Raw genomic sequence first — 20,941 nt, forward strand, 5'->3', positions numbered from 1 at the left:
AGGGCCACGGGACCATGGGGCAGAAAAGAGCACCAGGTGCCAGGAGAAAGGAAGCAGGGCCACGGGACCATGGGGCAGAAAAGAGCACCAGGTGCAAAAAAAAAAAAAAAACCACCAACCACAGAAGACAAGAATCTTATCGGCCAAATCAGCAGCTCGGACTCATAGCAATTTCATACAGGGGTTTCCAAGGGCAGCTGGTGGGTTTGAACCGCCAGCCTTGCAGTTCGCAGCACTGATCCTATAACACCACACCAGGAGTCCAAACCACCAAGCCGAATCAGGGTCTCAGAAAGTAGGACCAGCCACAGAGAAAACAGACAGCAGTGACGCACCATCTTCGAGAAGCCTGCGCCCCCCCTTCACTAAAAATCAGATAAATATTCCTCTCTTTTATTGCGATGGAATCAGTGGCAGGCGGCATCAGTCCTGCCCCTGCGTCCTTAATCCACGCTCCCAATTCCACAGTCTTCTCCCTCGGAAGGACACTTCCTCTTTGCACTAAGTGGGACCGTGTGCAGGATTAGGAAGCCAGGGAGAACGCAACACCAGGACCAAATGTGGGACTTTGCTAGAACCTTTCTGTGCCCCTCCCAGGCAGGGAAGGACTCAACACCAGAGACACAGGCAGCACCTCACACGGAGCCCCGCTGGGATTGGGCAGAGGGCTCCGGATTCACGAGCTTCCGAAACCGGCCTTATGGTTATCTGGAGTCCATGGGCGCCAAGGGGCAAACACGCAACTGGCAGGGAGCTCACGGGCATCAGCGTCCCATTGCCAACTCTCAGCCAGGCCGGCCGGGTGGGCAGACTAAAGAACAGACTCTAGCCCTCACACTCCAGGCAGGACAGACAGACACATGGGTTCAGAATTCAGCTTTATGACTCTAGGTGGGGAAAACCATGGCATCCTCACAACACTGCTGATGCAGGACAGCTGTCACTCAGCACTGAGGCCCCTCCCCTCAGTGTAGATGCAGGAGGACAGCTGTCACTCAACACCACGGCCCCTCGCCTTCCTGTGGATGCAGGACAGCTGTCACTCAGCACTGAGGCCCCTCCCCTTCCTGTAGATGCAGGAGGACAGCTGTCACTCAGCACTGAAGCCCCTCTTTGCTTAGGGGTGGGGTTCCCTTCTGACTGAAAAACCACTTCTGGGGCCCAGGGCTGTTTGAGGGGACCATGACCAGGAGAGGAAGCCAACGGTGTGATTTGTGGACTATACAGTGGCCGTGGCTCTGGTCATGTCCCAGGCGGGGACAGGGCAGGGACGGGACATCCCGGGACATGGCCGCAATACCTTTCTGGGACTCGTGGAGCTGCACCTTCTCCTGGTGATCCCAGCCAAGCGCACATCTGTCTTGTCTGTCTGTCTGCACACCAAACTTTCCTCCAAATCCTTTGACATAGTCTATGTGCACAATAAAAGGTTACAAACGTGGTTATGTCTGCTACGTAAATTCAAAGGGACTTCGAAAATTCATGAACACTGGAAAGAAAACGGTGTCCGTCTGTGGCGGGAAAGCCACAGCACCTTGTGTAACAGGCCACGGAAGCGTGGCGGGACCCCTCTAGAGCCCCATCTTATACAGTTGGTGGGATCCCCCCTTTGCCCTCCAGGTCTTTGGGTCATATTGGTGGAGCTACCAAAAACCACCATGGTCTGTGGGAGCAATCAAGGGTCAGGCAGAGACAGGGCAGCCAGCGGTCAGCAGCGTGGACGCCACGCAGTTTCTAGAAGCGCTTGCAGGCACCACGGTCACCACACACACATGTACAACACACACACACATACGTGTAACACGGGGCTGGTGGTTGGGCCAGGCTGGTCCAAGAGTAAGCCCACTGACACTTAACCACTGTGTGTTTCTGACTGGCTGAACGCGGACACGCTCAGGAACCAGAAGCTTGGCCTCCAGGCAGTCTGCTAGGAGGCTCATCTCCCCAGACTTCCCAGCACACCAAACCCACAGGCTCAGGAGCGGATGTAGAACAAGATAAACTAGGAGGCACCTTTCTGTGACTCATGCTTCTCCGTCTTGCCTTGGTACTCGAAGCCCACGGCGCTCTTATCCACTTTGTCCTTGTCGATCCCATACTTGCCGCCAAAACCTTTGGAGTAATCTAGAAAGAAGCAGAGAACTGTGGACACGCCAGCCCACCACTGGCCAACCTGCTGCCAGTCCTACAGGTCCGCCAGGAAAGACCCTCAGTGCTTGCTCAAAAAAGAGCCAGGAAAACCCAAAGCTCTTGGGCTCACTGCCGGGTCCCAAGTGGTATGAACAGCAGCATACGGCCATCGCGTTACTAACGCTGCCGTCCTTCCGCCCAGCCCAGCCCCAAAGCCAAACAGGTAGCAGTCAGCAGTGATGGGTGTGCACCAAGCCCCCTGCAGCACTGGCTGAGGGGCGTGGGGGGACGTCAGAGACACAGGGATATGGAGTAGCTTCCAAAAGGTCACTTCTGCTCAGAGCTAAGCCCCTCTAGGATTAGATTTGTCCAGCATGTGTGTCTACACTTAAAGGAAAGACGTGTGAAGCTGGATCGGAAACAAGTAACTCAGGAGACAGTGGGATGAGTGATTAGACGTTGAGCGAACTGCGACCTTTGAGCTGATTTGTTGAACATGAAACAGGAACTGCTCTGCCAACCTTCACTCACTTCACGGAGTGTCATCAAACAAGGAACAGCGTAGACAATGTAACAGTGGTGTGTGGGAGGGGGTGAGTCCCTTACGGGTGTCAGCTTGTCAGTGTCAGAGACAAGCTGGAAAAGTGCGCCCCGGTGCCACAGGCTCCCTGGGGGTGCAGAAGGGCGGGGAAGCAAAGACGGACCTCAGGTACAGTCTGTCTGCTCAGCAGCGCGTGGGAAGGATGCGCCGAGGGCCACACACCTTTCTGGGACTCGTGCTTCTCCGTCTTGCCCTGGTAATCAAAGCCCACCGCACTCTTGTCCACGCGGTCCGCCTGCACGCCATACTTGCCGCCAAAGCCACTCGAGTAGTCTGGGGAGACAGGGCAGGCGTTGGTCTATGTCTGACCATAAGCTAAACAGCATCTACTCCTAAGGCAAAGGTTTAGGGGGACAACTTGCACGCCTTCCAGCTGCACTGCTAAAAGAGAACGTGTCGCCTTGCTTCTGACTCACGGCGACCGTGGAGGCTCTCCCAGGCTACCGCCTTGACCGCAGCAGACCGTCATGTCCCTTCACCCTCAACACATGCCGAGTGGACGGCTCAGACCACTAGTCCCTTCAACTGGGCAAGGACAGTTCTTCCTCATTGGGAGAAATTAAGCTGCCTCCCCACTGTCCAAATACAAGCCAGCGCCTGTAACCAAGAAGGCTACACGACGGAACAGGCCCTAGACCTGCCACATGCAAACACCAAGCTCTCACACTCAAATGCTCCCACACAGACTTCTGTTCCCTGGATGATGAGGAAACGAGCTCGCCAAAACACAATGCGCTTTGAGACAGGGATACATTTTTGTTTCTAAAAAGCATTTCACAGACTGTTCTTGTTGCTAGGTGCCATCTTGTCAGCTCCGACTCATAGTGACCTCACCATGCCCAACAGAACAAACCCTGCCTGGTCCTGCCCACCCTCTCCACCACTGCATCCCAGCCCTGTTGCTGCCGCTGTACCATGTTGTTGAGGCTTGGAGTGCTCCCAACATGGCCACTTGGCCCGGGTTTCGGAGGCTGCAAAATCTGAGGGCCTTGCAGTCAGCAGCCCCTGGCATAACCCACAGGACAGGGCAGCTTTGGTCAGGACAGTAGGACTGAATAAATAATTCCACCACCAGTGACAATGAAAGCAGTGTGCTACTAAGGCCTGCAGGCGCGGTGCCAACCGCTGAACAGCGCTGACTCCAAACTTGAGGGAAAGTTGGTCTTTGCTGACAACGCGACTGGAGAGCCATCGGACAAAGTGGGCAGAGGAGACACCACTGTGGAGACGCCAGCAGAAAGGGCCAGGGATTCCCGAGTGCCACTGAGGGGGTTACATACATCCCAGGACACCAGAGCACCAGGATGCAGTCCCACCCCTTGGCATACACGCGGCGTGTGGAGGCATCAGAGCCTGGCTGCCCCCGGCTCCTCATCCTTCACTCCGTCCATCTCTGACATCTCACCTTTCTGGGAGGCATGCTTCTCGGTCTTCCCCTGGTATTCAAAGCCTACGGCGGACTGTGGGAAAAACAAAAAAAAACAAATACAAAACAATTACTCCAATGTCATAATAGCTAAGACATTTCTTTAAATGCTTTGATTTCTCAACGTCACATGCTGTGACATTTTAAATTTACATGCCATGAAGTGTTAGCCTGAGCACAGTGCACTGAGCAGGCCCCAGGCTGGATCCAGGCCAGGCCGTCCTCCTCAGACCCAGACCCAGCATGCTCAGCGGGTCTACTGCCATCCCTACAATAACAATACGGACGTAACTCCCTACTGGCCAAACAGGCTATACCGAACCAAAGCTAGCAAACGCCACCCTCAAGCTGATTCTGACTCACTGTGACCCCGGGCTTCTGAGTAAAAAGCAGCCAGCCTCATCGTTCGCCCTTGGGGTGGCTGATGGGTTTGAACCATTGGCATTGCTGTTGGCAGCTTAACGCCTAACCCACAGCGCCACCAAGGCGCTATAGAACACCATTAATAGCAGGGACGGGTACAGAAGTGGCTCCCTCAGCCCACTCTCACACCAGCTCGGCAGCTGCCTGAGTCTGCGCACAGTGGCGAGCACGGCCCCGAGCCAGTGAGAACCAGCGAGCAGGCAGGACGGCACCCGACCCCAGGCCCATCTGGGGAGCAGAGCGTGCAGAGTCCAGGAGCACGTGGCGGGAGGCTTCGTCCTCTAAACCCACGGACTGCGGCTCACAGCCACACGTAGGGCTGAGCAGAACCACCCCTCTCCACGTTGCCACCCTTACAGAAGCAGACTGCCACATCTGGGAGTGCTGAGTGGGTTCGAACCGCCTACGTGTACCTTAGCATGCAAGCACTTAACCACTGTGCCACTAAGGGCTTTACTTCACACCTGAAGTCCTGGTGTGTGACCCTGCCCACCCCACCCCTAGTCACAGTCAGCACTGCCTTCTCTGGGGGCATGTGGGTGTCAGCAGCGGTCCTCTCCCTGCCTCACTCACCTGATCGACTCTGTCCACCTGGACTCCGAACTTGCCTCCAAAGCCTCGGACGGCGTCGACCTGCGAGCAGTGCTTGGCCAGTTTCGACTGGTACTCGTGGCCAACAGCTGACTGGAAGGGGTTTCGAGGCAGACGTCACACATGGGGGAAGGCAGCAGTGACCCACAGTCCACTCTGTCCCCACCACCCAGCAGGTCCCTCTCAGAGGCCAATGCACCGGAAGGTCACTGGCACGTGCTGGTGTGGACTAGAGGCTGTGACGATGAGGAAGTCTGCAGTCGGGGGGCTTCCTGGATTTCCCTCCACCTCCCAACCACACAGGCGTGCTCCTCCGGCTCCCGAGAAGGCACTCACCTTGTCCATGCGGTCTTGCTCCACGCCGAACTTCCCTCCGTAGCCGTGGGAGGCCTTGGGGCCCGTCTCCAGTTCCCGCTCCTTGAGGCTCCGGTGCTCCTGAGACACATTCTCCCTCAGCTTGTGGAGGCTCAAAGACAAAGCGAGGGCCAGCCCATCAGTGCACGAAGGTTCCACCTCGTCTCCAACCCTTCTGCAGCTCCCGGTTCCGGTGACCGCCTCCACGTGGTGTGCATGAGGAGGAGTAGGGAAGCCCCCCGCCCCTAGAACAGCCACCCCAGGTGCCCCTCCTGTGCATCGGCTTAGAGCCCCAGGAACACTGGGCTGTGAGCACAGACCACAAGTGCCCACGTTCCCAGACAGGCCCCTAAAGCCCAGGAGCATGACGACCACCTGCCCAGGAGACCCCACAGGGCTATAGAAGCCCAGCCCAGGCCTTCAGTATCAGCAAAAGGACCCTTGTTGTTGTTGTTAAGTGCCTTCGAGTCTGTTCCAACCCATAGCGACCCTGTACAGGGTTTCCGAGGGTGTAAATCCTTATGGGAGTAGAAAGCCGCATCTTTCTCCCGCGGAGCGGCTGGTAGTTTCGAACCGCTGACCTTAAGGATCACAGCCCGATTCGTAACCACTACGCTACCAGAACTCCTTGGCGTGGACAAAAAGCAAACTGTGTTTCTAGAGCGGACAACACAGAGCGCTCGCTGCCCCTAACCACCACTATCCAATGACCTCGAGTCGATGCCAACCCGGAGTAAAGTAAACCTCAAGCAGGTAAAGCATCCGGCTGCTAACTGCAAGGTCAGCGGTTCAAACGCACGAGCCGCTCCTCAGGACAAAGTCTGCTTCCATAAAGGCTGCCCGCCTAGGAAACCCTCAGGGACAGTTCTCTGCCCTATGTTGTTGTTGTTAAGTGCTGTCAAGTCGGTTCCGACCCATAACGACCCTGAACAGGTAGCGACCCTGAACAGGGTTTCAGAGGCTGTAAATCTTTACGGGAGCAGAAAGCCTCATCTTTCTCCCGCGGAGCAGCTAGTAGTTTCGAACTGCTGACCTTGCGGTTCGCAGCCTGATTCATAACCACTACGCTACCAGAGCTCTGTCCTATAGGGGGACTAAAAGTAGAAGGCGACTTTTAGTGGGTGTGGCTTTGTGCACCTGAAAGAACAAAGTCAGTGGCTTCAATTGAGAAAAGCTGACAAAGACCAAGGTTTACTGGTAAGCACAGTTAACTGGTAAGAGTCCGGGATTTCTGAATTCCTACCAGGTGCCAGGAGCTCTGGCAGCACAATGGATGACAAGCAGGCTGCTAACCTCAAGGTCAGGAGTTCAAATCCACCAGTTACTCTGTGGTAGAACAATGAGGCTTTCTGCTCCCATAAAGATATACAGCCTCGGACATAGGATTTATAAGGTCGTCCCGATACAAGGTTGTTATGACCCGAAACTGAATCCATGGTTCACAACACCACCAGGTGCATGACAGGCCATTCAAATCCACCAGCCACTCCTTGGAAACCCTATACAGGATTGCTATACAGGGTCACTATGGATCAGAACCAACTCGATGGCACTAACCAACACCACCAGGTACCAAAAGGAGCCCGCCCTGGTGGTGCAGAGGTGAAAGCGCCCCGTGGGCAGCGATACTCTGTCCTGCAAGGTGGCCATGCGCCGGGACCACAGGCCCTCCAGAAGGGCTCCACTCCCCCGTGTTCTCCTCAAGATGGAGGCTGTCAGTACCAAAGACCCACCCTCCCCGACGTGTCTCCAAACCACTGGGAACACAGGTGAGCACAGGAGTGACTAGAGTGAAGTTAGCAGAGCCCCAGCGGGGGGTGGGGTGGGACAGACACACACACACACACAAGGGACAGACGCTGGCACTAGACACCCACAGGGCCGACTCCACCTTGCCTGGACCATCTCAGCGGAGCTCTTCCAGACAAGGACAATTCCTTTTACTGCGAAGACACTGTGGCTGCCTGGGCCACAGCTGGGGCTGGGGCGCAAACTCTGACCCGAGCAAGCCTAAAACGGAAGTCAGAGCCCACTGAACAATGACAGCAACAATGCATTCGGTCAGAGCGAGCCACCCAAGGGCAGAGAGCGAGTACCAAGTCAGATATGACGACACGCCGCACTCAGCTTTCCTGGGCCTTTGCAGACCACACAGCTTGTGGCGGCTCACAGGCCAGACGAGGACGCACACTGGCTTCCAGGCTGTCAAAACCAACGGCGAGGGAAGTGCTAAGGAACTGCTGTAGTTCAGAAACCTCCCTCGTCAAACAGGAGCTTGGACCACAGCAGCCCTAGATGAAAACTACACTATTCACACAATGAACATGAAAATCAAGGGCAGTGGGAACCACATCAGTGGGTATGCATCTGTACACATACACATATACTCACACACAAACACATCCGTGTACGCAGGAGCCCCGGAGACACAACATGCAACTCTGGTCTGTCAACACTCCTGGCAGCTCCACGGAAGGTGACAATCCAGGAGACATACACACACACACACACACACACTATATACATTACACACATACACCTGTCATGGTGCGGCGCTGCAGAATCAGCACTACTGCGCTACTAACCGCAGCTCGGTGGCTCAAACCCTACACAGGAAGTGACTCGACAGCATTGCACAACAACATGTACCTACACACACACACACACACACACACACAAAGGGTCACCGTGAGTCGGAACTGACTCAACAGCACCCAACAACACACACACAGAGTTCATGTCTGCCATCACCTACTGTATACACATCAGGCCACCAGACAGGCGGAGCCCCTGTCACATGGGGAGGCCCCCCGGGCAGGGAGAGGGGTCCGCGCCCTTGCTCTTCAGGGACAGCATGTTCTGTGGAGGATGGCGTGCCCCTTACTTGATGTGCTCCTGACGCCCCGAGCCCTGCACGGTCTTGGCTCCCCATCTCTGCTCTTTCTCACTCACGTCGTTCTGGAAAGAAAACCGAGTTGTAGACTCCGCACCGACCGGAACACCAGCAGCTAGCCCCCGCCCCCAGAGCTCACTCAGGGAAAACACAACACCGAGACAGGACATGCTTACCACAAAATCGGGGTCTGTTTCCCAGTCATCCGCACCTCCGTCGTCCTGGGGGATGGACACAGCGTGGCCGGCAGAGGCTTTCCACATCTGTAAGAGTGGCACCGAGGTCACGGGAGCCGGGGCACTTTCTGAACCAACACAGATTCCCTAAGTGGCCACAACTCTCAGAGGACATGGGCAGACTGGGGCACTCGGGGGGCACAGGGAGGTCTGGGGGACTTGTGACACAGAAAAGACCAGGGAACCAGACCCGGGTGCCGACGTTAGAATAAAATGAGCTGCGTTGTCCACACACGGTTGCCAACTGATCACCAAGACGCAGCATACATGCTGTCCAGCTACAGGTCCAGTGAGAAAATCTCCGGACAGAAAGACAGCAGTACGGCTCCACTCGGCGCAATTCTTCTGACAACGGTTCCCAAACCAAAAACCCCAAAAGGCACCCATTTGGATTTCAACTACAGACAGGCCTTGAGGGCGCTGCAGGCTCGATTCCAGAGCACCGCAATAAAGCGCTGGGGCCGTAAAGCGAGTCACACCAATTGGGGTTCCTAGTGCATACGTGACCAGCAGTCCAGGGGTAGTGCTGGCAATCAGTACCATAGACGGAGAATCAAGAGATCGGCAGTTCAAACCCAATAGCCACTCCTCCAAAACCCTGTACGGGTTTCACTATGAGTCAGAACCGACTTGATGGCACTGACCACCAACAATGGTGCCTACATCCGAGCTATTGACTACAGTCCATTCGCTGAGCTACTGCACGGTGGGACCGTGAGATCCAGGCAGACCAGGGAGCCAGAAGTGAGCACACAGTGCCGGAGACCCAGTGCTGGCAGACCTCTGCGCATGCACGGCTGCAACACCCCCAATGTGCACAAGCGCCAACATGGAGCGCAGTACCACGGGAGCTGCCTGCACTTAATGACAACACGAGGGTGGATTCCTTCACTGGGACCCTGGCCTCAGCGACTGTTCACGGCATGAGAAGCCTGTCCCACCAGGGGTATGGGGAATTATGCAGCATAGACAGTGTCCACTCCTACTGCTGGGCATGTTAACAAGGGGCGGTCAGCCTTCCTCCTGAATGAAGACAATGAGATCTGTCTGTCCGAGAAAAGCAGCCTGTCTGCTAAGTCAAGCACAGCTATCCTCTGTGAGTGCCTGGGCAGAACTCCAGCTTTAGGGAACAGATACGCTAGCACAACCTCGGAGGTGTCATCGGGCAGCCACATAAGGTCCCTCCAATGTTGGAGCTTCTCATTCTCTGGTGCCTAAAGACACACGGGGGTGGGGTGTTTGTGGCCAGAATGATGTGAGGATAGACACACACACACAGTCGCCCCCTCCAGCTCTGCCAGGTCTCAAGACCAAGTTCAAGGTGGCATTAGGTGCCGAAGACGAGTCAGCTCAGATTCACAGCAAGCCTACCTTCGTACAATAGAAAGTAACGAGTCTGACCCTGGACCGTCCACACAATCGCGGTCATGTGGGACCCACCCCATGGTTGAAGCCAATGTGCCAATCCATCTCGAGGACCTTCCTCTTCTTCGCTGACCCTCTCTCTATCAAGCATGCTATCCTTCTCCAGGGACTGGGTCTTCCTGGTAACATGTCCCAACTACACAAGATGAAGTCTCACTTCTAAGGAGCATTATGGCTACACCTCCTTCTAGACAGACTTGTTCATTCTCTAACCGTCTCTGGTATATTCAATAGTCTTTACTAACATCTTAATTTAAATGCTACAGTTCTTCTACAGTCTTCTTTATTCACCATCCAACTTTCACACGCATATGAGGCAACTGGAAATATCATAGCTTGGGGCCTTTAAGTGACATCTTTGTTTACACATACAGGTCTTTTGCAGCAGATTTGCCCAATGGAATATGGGATTTGATTTCTTGACGGCTGCTTCTGTGGTGGTTGATTGTGGACCCAAGCAGAAAGAAGTCTTTTCAGTGCGTATTACTGGTTCACTCCTGAGGATTTTTGTGCTATGTTGAGGGGTAATCCACACTGCAATCTTTTTTGGTCTTCATCAATAAGTACTTCAAGTCGTCTACACTTTCAGCCAGTTGAAAGTGGGTCACCAGAACACTGCAGGTTCTTAACACATCCTTCTCTAATCCTGAGGCTGAACTCCTCCTTCATACAATCCGGCGTCTCTAATAATTTGATCAGAATAAAGATGAAGTATGAAAACACATACTGAATAAGTATGGTAAAAGGACAGAACCATGTTTCAGCCAGCCTTTCCTGATTTTAGACCACACAGTGCCCCTTGTTCTGTCAAACTTGGGCTACAAATAGGTCCCCCACAGAAGCACAGTTAAGCCCCCCGGAATTCCTCATTCTTCAGCGTCTTCCATGATTCATCAGCATCCAAACCATCTGATGCTTTCTCATGGCCAATAAACAGAGCAGGGGTCTTTCTGGTACTCTCTACTCTCAGCCAAGATCCGTCTGACATCAGCAATGATGTCCCTTGTTCCACGTCCTCTCCTGAATCCACCTTGAATTTCTGACCATTTCCTGTTGATGTACTGCTGATACTGTTTCTGAAATTTAGCAAACTTCTATTTCATGTGGTATTAATGATATTGTTTGATAATTTCCACATTCTGCTGGATTGCCTTTGGAATGGGAACAAATACGGATCCCTTCTAGTCTGTTGGCCAGACAGCTGTCTTCCAACCTTGGCAGAGACAAGTGAGAGCTTCCAGCTCTGTCATGGTTAAACATCGATCGGTTCTTTTTGGTACACCAACTCTTGTGTATTCTTTCCATCTTCTTTTCATGCTTCCAATGTTGTTCAATATTTTTGCCCAAGGAATCCAATATTGCAACTGAAGGCTTGAATTTTTTCTTCAGTTCAGCTTGAGAAATGCCAAGTGAGTGCTTCCCTTTTGGTTTTCTGACTCCTGATCTTCACAAATTTCACTGTAAGATTTTACTTTGTCCACTCAAGCCGCCCTTTGGAACCTTCTGGTCAACTTGTGCTTTACCACTCCTTCATTTGCTTCAGCTGCGCTCCGTTCAAGAGCAAGTTTGAGTCTCTTCTGACATCCACTTTGGTCTTTTCTTTCTCTCCTGTCTTCAATGACCTTTCACTTTCTTCATGTATGATGTTCTCGATGTCACTCCACAACTCATCTGGTCTCGTCATTAGTGTTCAATGCGTCAAATCCGTTCTTCAGACGGTCTCTAGATTCAGGTGAGACAGACTTAAGATGATACTTGGGCTCTGGGAGACGTGTTTTCATTTTCTTCAGCTTCGCCTTGACATCTACACAGGAACAATTGGAAGGCCGCTGCACAGCTGGTCCCTGGCCTTGCTGACTGACGATCCAGAGCTTCTCTACTCACCTTTCCACAGAGGAAGTCCATGAGACTCCTGTGGGCCCCACCTGGTGAGGTCCACTCGCCTTTTATGTTGTTGAAAAAGGTGCTCCCAATGAATAGGCTGTTGGTCTTGCCAAATTCGATCACGTGAGCCCCAACATTACTGTTTCACCAAAGCCGTATTTTCCAATTGTTGTGTTGTGAAATGCCGTGGAATTGGTTCTGACCCATAACGACCCTGTGTAGGGTTCCGAGGAGCAGCTGGTGAGCTTGAACCACCGACCTTGCAGTACAAACGGCTTTGCAGTCTGGTGCAATTACCCACAGTGCCCCAATTACTGTTGTTGTTAAGTGCCATCAAGTTGATTCTGACCCATAGCGACCCTGTGTAGGGTTTCCAAGGAGCAGCTGGTGAGCTTGAACCACCAACCTTGTAGCTCAAATGGCTTTGCAACCCGGCACATTAACCCAGAGCGCCACACCACAGCGCCCCAATTAGGAAGAGGCAAATCAGGGTGTGGTGCCCTCAGATTCTGGATGAGACTCCTGCCACCCTAACCAGCAGTGGGGCGGGATCAGCACGTTTGCTTTGAGACGGCACACACCAGGAGCCCCACAGTCTAGAAACACCAGAGGAAAACTCCAGCTGGACTTTCCTCAGACAACCTGTTTCCGACCCGATTCCAGCAGGTGCTGCCCCCAGAGACCCAGACAGACAGACAGACAGACACGTGAGAAAACAGCCACACATCAGGCCTACCACCACCCCTCTGCCTCCCAGGTCAACCTGACCTGTCCTGCAGGAGTTCCCGTCAGCTGGACCCTGACTGTCTAGGGACAGATACAGAAAAGGCATCAGCAAGATGAACTGTAGCCCCCTCTTCAAAGGCAGATCCAGGGACAGAGGCAGGGTCCACTCCCCAGGTGTATTCTCCAGAATGCATTCCGGGCAGGTGAAGGGCATCTGTCTGCCTCCTAGCTCCGTGCATTGTGGGTCTCTTACCTCCTCAATTCCAGACTGTTCTGGAATGCCCACCTTCTTCACTTACCGGTAACACTTCAATCCGCATTTTTTTTAACAATGGCATGTCTTACATATGTTACAACATTTTTTTATCAATGGCATTTTCTTATGAATGGCATGTCTTACATATGTTAGAATATTTGAGAGGCACAGACCTTTCTTTATGGTTGAGAAGGAAAGGCTTGTTCACAAAGCTGTGTAAAATACGGTGGTCCAAGAAGGAATTTCCGGGCATTTGGGGATGATTCTGTCTGTAAAAAAGGAGGCAATGCAGAAAGTTCATTAGGCTGGCTGTCGGCAGGCCGTCTGGGCCGCCCCTCACCGGTGGAGAGCTTGTCCGAGTATTTCTACAGGCCTCTGAAATGAACTGTTCTGTAAAAAGATGTGAAAGAGAAAGCCTCCAAAAACATAGATTTCAAACACACTGAAACATGAAAGAAATATGATTGAGCCAAATCACAGTAAAAAATAAAAATAAAAACAAAGCTCAGGGGACAGGAGGGAAGGACGGATGGAGGGAAACGGGGAACCCAGGGAGGAAGTGGGAAGAGCACACTGTTAGTGGAGGGGACCGCACCCAATGTCCTGAAACAAAACATGTAGAAACTGCTGAAGGGGAAGTAATGTGCTCTGTTCACCGAAACCAGAATTCACATGTTCACATACAGTTACGTGTCAAAATTATGTCATGGAGTCTTGGTGTGGCGCTGTAGGGTAAGTACTCCACCACAAGGTCCGCTTGAACCGCAAAGTACAACATGACATAATGAAAAGATACAGAAATTGTCAATCATTAGCACAAATTTCCTATTAGCTGCAATCCTGATATGTTTGCAGTTTTTGGTCATTCTCATTGAGTGCACTGATAAGAAGACAAAATTCTACGACCATGAGTTTTTCAAAAGCAGTAATATTAGAACCCGGCACTCATCTGTCAGTGTGTCGTGCTGTGGTGGCTTGTGTGTCACTGGGACTCTGAACTCACAAGCTATGCCACCGGTACTTTAAATACCAGCAGGGTCACCCATGGTGGACAGGTTTCAGATGACCTTCCAGACGAAGACAGGACTCGGAAGAAGGAGAGACACACTGCTTCTGAATCTTTAGTCACTGAAAACCTTATGAATAGCAGAGAAACACTGTCAGATATTGATCCGGAAAATGAGCCCCTCAGGTCGGAAGGCACTATGTTTGGTAAGGTGGAGGGTGAGAAAAAGACCCCCAATGAGATGGATTGGCAAAGTGGCAGCATCAATGGGCTCAAGCGTGGCAACAATTGTGAGGTTGGCCCAGGACCGGCAGTGTTTTGTTCTGCTGTGCACAAGGTCGCTATGAGTGGGTACCGACTCGATGGCATATTAACAATAACAACATCAGCACACACAGTGATTCTGTAGGATAAGCACTGGACTGCAGGACCACAAGGTGAGCAGCTCAAGCCCACCAACCACTCACTCTGTTTCTGCAAAGATGCAGGCTTGGAAACCCTGTCCAGGGTACCTATGGAGTCCTGGTGTGGTGCTGCAGAATATGCGCTACACTGCAAGGTCAGCGGTTCAAACTCACCAGTCACTCCTCAGGAACCCTACGCAGGGTCACTATGGGTAGGAACCAACTCAACGGCACTTAACAACAACGTCAGCATGACACTGCCCCTCTCCGGGAGCGTCTGCAAAGCTCACCAGCCATACAGACATTCCTGGGAGCAAAGCCAAATGCCTATAACCAGGAGGTTTATAACTATAAACCTATGAACATGGAGACCAAGAGTCCAATTCCCTACGCGTGCTCCCGTCACGGATTCGCCAGCTAACCCTCAATATGGCAAAGCAGGGGCATCTCCCCGCCAGACTGCGGAATAAGACCGTCCTGAAGTGCTTCAAGGGGCGCACCAGCCGCCAGTGTCCACCACGAGCACAGAGCTGGAACCAGCAAGGCGTGCTCTGCTGATCCTCCCAGCTATCAGCTTCCTGTCTTGTTCCCGAACCAACTCCTTACTCCCAGTATACACACATCAAATCCACACACTCACACACGCATACACACATCACATCCACACACTCACTCACACCCCCACAGTCACATCCACACATATTCACACGCATACATATACATCACATCCACACACACACATCACATCCATATTCACGCACATACACGCATCCACTCACACATGCATTCACACACATACACACAACACACATACGCACACATGCACACACACCATATCCACACACACTACATGCACACACACGCACATACATCGCATCCACACGAACACATGCACACACACGAACACACATCACATCCTCACACACGCACATTCACTCACGTGTATACACACACAGATCACATGCACACACATAACACACATGACATCCACCCACTCAGACGCATACACACACACTCATGCATACACACACATCACATGTACACATCCACACACTTACTCCGAGTTCGCATGTGAACCTAACTTTTGCTGACTGCTCAGTGTGTTGTGAGTCGGGCACTTATTCCCGTAACCAGCAGCGTGTGTAACCGGCTAGCTAATGTCAGCTGGGGACTGTCCCCACTTCATAACACAGCACGGACGTTGTCCCTTAGACACCACGACAGGAAGACTTGGTCTCACCCACTGGGGGGACAAGCCATCATGAGGGACCAAGCCCTGGAGAAGGCCTTCAGGCTTGGGAAAGTCGAGGGTCAGTGAGACGGACTGACACAGTCACCACCACAATGACATCACACACAGGAACGACTGTGAGGATGACGCAGGGCTGGGCAGGGTTTCGTCCCTTGTGTATGAGGTCACTATGAGTCAGAACTGATTCGTTGGCACCAAACAACAACATTACACTCACGATCGTTTCTCACTTGTGGAAATAACTAACAAACGGTTGAAAATAAACAGCTTGGGTATATGCCATCCTAAGAGAATGCCACGTGACCCCACATCACAACCCATAGAAAACAAATTCAAATCTAAGTGTAAGATTACAGCCAAAACAATGGCACTCTCAGAAGGAAATCGAAGCGTTAAGTATCTAAGACCTGGAATTTGACCTTAGATCCGTAGATACTAAACTGACAAGAGGAAAGGCTGGTATCGTGAATGTTACTAAAATGGAAACTTGATGCATCCGCGGGCATCATCCAGAAAATGCAGCCCACCAGTGACATGAGAGAAACGTGCAAAGACTCCAAATGGACACGACTTCAAAGATCCACAAACAGCCAATTGGCATAGAAAGGATGGTCAGCATCATTAGTCATTGTTGCTCTTGGCGGCCACCATCGAGTCCTGATGACCCCAAGCACAAAGGGACAACACACGCTGCTCCTTCGCCACTCGGTGATCACAGCAGATCACCAGGCCTTTCTTCCTCACTCCACCTCAGTCTGGAGCCCCACTGAAACGTGTTCAGCGTCACAGCCACTCCAGCCTCAGCTGATCTATGGGGGGTGGCTACTAAGAGGAACACTGGCTGGGAATCAAGCCCGTCTTCTGCACGCTGCTGCTACGCACTGCTGTCAAGTCGATTCTGACTCAGAGAGACCCTGTACAGTTCTGACCCCTAGCGACCCTGGGGGTGGTTTCTGAGGAGTGACCAGTGGCTTTGAACAAGCCTTGTGGTGAGTTAGCAGTTCAGTACTTATCCTACAGCACCATAGCATGACTCCAGAAAGATTGTTGTTGTGAAACGCTGTCAAGTCAGTTTCAACCCACAGCGACCCTGTATAGGGTTTCCGAGGAGCAGCTGGTGAGCTTGAACCACCGACCCTGCAGTTCAACCGGCTTTGCAGTCTGAAGCATTAACCCACAGCACCACACCAGGACTCCCCAGAAAGATTCTTATTGTTGTGAAGTGCTGTCGAATTGGATCCGACCCATAGCGACCCTCTAACGGTTTCTGAGAAAGATAAGAGCCCAGGAAATACTATGGGACCGCTGCACAGTCCCATGCAGACACTATGAGAGAGAATCCACTCAGGACATGCAACAAGGTTCCTGGTGGTAAAATGGGTAAGCACTCCTCACCTGCTAATCCAAAAGTAAGTGGTTTAAGCCCACCTACTACTCCCTGGCGGGGGCCATAAAAAATGAAGGAACAACATATTAATCGAGGAACTGAAATAAATGAGATGACGGAGATCCTGCGAATGAAGAATTCATTGTTTTAGCAAAGCATCAATGGAGTATTTTCCTTGGATAGCAGAGCTACAAGGAAGAAATATTCTATGCACAGGCCCCTAGTTAATTTTTCTCTTGATGAATCATTCTCTGATTTATTCATGATTTTATTAGTATCCCTTTACTTTAGATTTTGACTTTCCCACACTTTAGTATATTTTTATTAAAAGTTAGAAGCCATATATTAGCTACATTTTATTCTACTTGTAATCTTAGGTAGTTTCAATACTTACTATTAACAATGTTCTTAAGACTACTAGGAGACAGGATTTGTCAATTGAATTACTACCAGTTTAGGCTTAGTGATTATAAACATTCTTCCTTGTAGCCTTAGTTTAAGACAATAAAGAATCCCTAAAAGCAACTAGGCCATAAATAAGGGCTGTGGGTACAAGAATTCCTAAAAACAATTAGACCATAGATAAGGGCTATGAGAATCTACAGTTATATAAATAAGAAGTCTGATCGGTAAAATAGGGAAGTTGTTTTCCATAGCCTCAGTTCTTTAAATGTTCTGATAAGTGATGTTTTTATAGGCTATAAACAGATAGTGTATGGAAGAAGTTAATGGAGAGTTAATTGCACCTGACAACTAAAATGATCAAGACTTAACAAACAAACGTTAAGAAACATACGAGAAGGTTAACTTGCTTCTCAGAGAAAAGGACAGATTTATGTAGGAACAAATGTTTAACTAAAAGGTTTCAAGGCGCCTGAATGTCTCCTATGCCTTGAGATAATGTCTTTTTGCTGTAACTTCTCATCCCTGTTGTAAATCATGAAGAATGTGCCCCAGACTAGATTGTATTTTGAGGACATTGATTACTATGAAAACAATGTTTTTTTAACGGTCTATAAGGGGTTTGTGAGAGAGGAAAGGTAGTAACTTAGAAATAACAATAATAAAGCATGTAAGAAAATTTTGAATCACGACCCATCTTCCGCCGACGTCCGCGTCCCCCTTCGGGAAACCCTGGAATAAGTTTGCTGGGGCTGGCTCCCGGCAACTCCCCATGAGGAAAGTCCTGGTGATCTGCCCCATGAAGGGTGTTAAGTGCTGTCAAGTCAGTTCCAACTCATAGCGACCCCGCATACGGTTTCTAAGGAGCAGCTGATGAGTTTGAACCACCGACCTTGTGGTTCAACCAGCCTTTCAGTCCAGTGCATTGGCAGCTTAGGAGAGTCTATTGGGCAGTTCAGCTGTGTCCTACATGGTCACTCTGAGCTGGAATAGAGTCAACAGCACACAACAACCGCAAAACAAGAACCAAAGGAGCATTGAAGTCTTTTAACAAGAGATTTCCGGCAAGATGGCGGACTAGGCAGACGCATTACATGGATCCTCTACAACAAAGACATGGAACAGTCACAGATGAAAATTCTAGCACCCTGAACTTCAGAAAAAAGGTGAGAGCCATGGATGGAGAGCTTGCTAGGTGACATTGAGCAAGGATGATGAGCCAGGGAGACTGAGGGCGAGTGCCGCCAGGCACGGCTCACCTAGCTTGTGAGTGGTTTGGCAGCGGATGGAGGCCTGGCCGAGCTGATTCATGCGGGCAACAGATACGGCGCAGTTTCTTCCTTCTCCTCACGCTCCCCTGTTGACCGTAAGTGTGGCCAGCTCCCACCCTCATTCACCCCCAGCACAGACCTTGCGCTCTGGGAGGTTAGGAGACACGTGGTTGGGAGCCATGCCGGTGTGAGGTTGAAGCCGGCTGAGGTGGTTTGGTGTGCTGTTTTGGTGCCAGGATTCAGACAGGCTCAGCTCCAGACCTATGATACCCACAGAGCCACCACAGCAGCATTTAACCAGTCACCTTGCCCCCAGATTCCCCATAGCCTAACAGACAATGAAAGCAGCTCCATGAAGGGCCCCCACGCACCACTTCTGGATTCAGTGGCCTAAACAGAGACAACATCAAGGCCAGCAGGAACTCCATCTCGGGGCTGGGAACTCTGCTGTCACATCCCTTCCAAAACCACCGCGTGACCTCCTTGAGTTGCAAGACCCCCCCCCCCACCAAGAGATTTCTCCCCTCTGGATCCAACAGCTGCACTGCTTGTTTTTACACATACGACCACCTTACAATGTCCTAGCGACAACAGGCAACTTGAGCTCACATGAAGAAATGAACGAATGGCTAAAACAAATGACCAAGATGCAGAACCAGAAGGCGTTTCTGAGGAAGACAAGGTAACAGGGCTAACTGAAAAAGAATTGAAAGACTGACAATTAGGTACCTTCAAAGGACCAACAGAAAGATTGACGCAAGCAAGAACACAATCAAACTTTGGAAGAACTCAAGAAAACACTGTAAGAACAGACAGACAAAATAAATGCAAATTTTGAAACAATACAAATACCTGCGATTAGGAATCCAGAAGTTTAATACTTAGATCTCAGTAATGGACAACATATTGAAAGGGCCAAAAAGTACATGCAGAGCAATGGAATTAGAGAGCTCGAAGAGAAATCTCTCAACACTGGTATGCTAGAACAATCAGAGAAAAGAATGGAAAAATCCAAAAAGAGCCTAAGAGTTCTGTGGAACACCATGAAGAGGAACAGCTTACAGGCGATGACAATTCCAGAACCGGAAGACACAAGCACCGAGAAAACTGCCAAAGAGTTGTTAGAAGAAAACTTCCCTAACATCATGAAAGACGAGAAGATGCAAGAAGCTGAATAAACCCCAAACAGGATAGATCCCAAAAGAAAATCAGCAAGACGTATTATAATTAAACTTTCCAAAATCAAAGACAAGGAAAGAATACTGAAGGCAATTCGGGAAAAACGAAACGTTAGCTACAAAGGAGCACCAATAACACTGAAATTTGATTTCTCAGCAGAAACCATGCAGCCAAGAAGGCGAGGGGAGGACAGTAAAACCTCTGAGAGAAACAGACTCCCAGCCAACAATCATACACCCAGAAAAGCTGTCCCTCAGTGATGGCAAAATTAGGACATTTCCAGATAAACAGAAATTAAAGGAATTTGCAATGACCAGCCCAACTCTGCAAAAAATTCTGAAGGGTGTTTGTTCTTTGGACTGAGAACCAACAACAGCAGACAACAACCTGAGATTACCATTCATGACAACACCACCCAGAACTCAATCCAGATACAGAAGTATTTAAAGTGAAACCAACCTACAAGACTGAAAACAGGGAACCAGAGATATCAATGTATAATGAAGTCTAAGTCAACTACAAAGCAAACAGAGGGAATGGTGTCGATACAGAACTTACAAAAGGCAAGGAAGTCAAGCGAGTTTCAAGATAAATCAGACTGTTATAAGTAGGGAAAATGTTAATCAAACACTGGGTAAACTAAAAAAACAAAACAAAAATACACCTGCTGATCAAGTTAAGAGGAAAATCAGATTTAAGAACCATTAACACAAGAGAAATGAAAATAACAAGAAATCTCACAAACAAAATAAACATAGAAAATTATGTGGAAAAAAGGATCCAGCAGCACCACACAAAACACAAAGAAAAATGACAATTACACTGAACACTGAATGCAAATGGATGAACTTTAAGAGTTAAGAGGCATAAAGAGAGGAATGGATAAGAAAAAAGGATCGTTCAATCTGCTGTCTACAAGAGACATCAAAAAGACCAAAGACAGAAGAATGGTTAAACTGGGATGTATCCACACAATGGAATACTACAAAATGTTGAGTAATAATGACGAATCTGTGGAACACCTCACATGGTTGAACCTGAGTGCTGAGTGAAATTAGTCAATCACAAAAGGACATACATTATATAAAACCAATG

The 20,941-nt window shown here is 50.4% G+C and overlaps 2 protein-coding genes across 2 annotated transcripts in view; one reads left to right on the plus strand and one right to left on the minus strand.

Moving 5' to 3' along the window:
* The window catches only part of CTTN (cortactin), a 34,242-nt gene extending 25,561 nt beyond the window's left edge, over positions 1-8,681 (minus strand). The window contains exons 1-8 of the mRNA XM_006861040.1: positions 8,595-8,681; positions 8,410-8,483; positions 5,508-5,637; positions 5,154-5,264; positions 4,137-4,191; positions 2,894-3,004; positions 2,014-2,124; positions 1,301-1,411 (exon numbers count right to left, since the gene is read on the minus strand). Of these exons, the coding sequence (XP_006861102.1) occupies positions 1,301-1,411; positions 2,014-2,124; positions 2,894-3,004; positions 4,137-4,191; positions 5,154-5,264; positions 5,508-5,637; positions 8,410-8,483; positions 8,595-8,681 (790 nt within the window). The remainder of the gene's footprint in view (positions 1-1,300; positions 1,412-2,013; positions 2,125-2,893; positions 3,005-4,136; positions 4,192-5,153; positions 5,265-5,507; positions 5,638-8,409; positions 8,484-8,594) is intronic.
* A 606-nt stretch (positions 8,682-9,287) lies between these two features.
* Positions 9,288-20,941, plus strand: part of LOC102839305 (vegetative cell wall protein gp1-like) — a 14,932-nt gene continuing 3,278 nt past the window's right edge. Inside the window, exon 1 of the mRNA XM_006861041.1 lies at positions 9,288-9,493. Coding sequence (XP_006861103.1) covers positions 9,288-9,493 — 206 coding nt within the window. The remainder of the gene's footprint in view (positions 9,494-20,941) is intronic.

The sequence above is a fragment of the Chrysochloris asiatica genome, unplaced genomic scaffold (assembly GCF_000296735.1).
Source record: "Chrysochloris asiatica unplaced genomic scaffold, ChrAsi1.0 scaffold00040, whole genome shotgun sequence".
NCBI lineage: Eukaryota > Metazoa > Chordata > Mammalia > Afrosoricida > Chrysochloridae > Chrysochloris > Chrysochloris asiatica.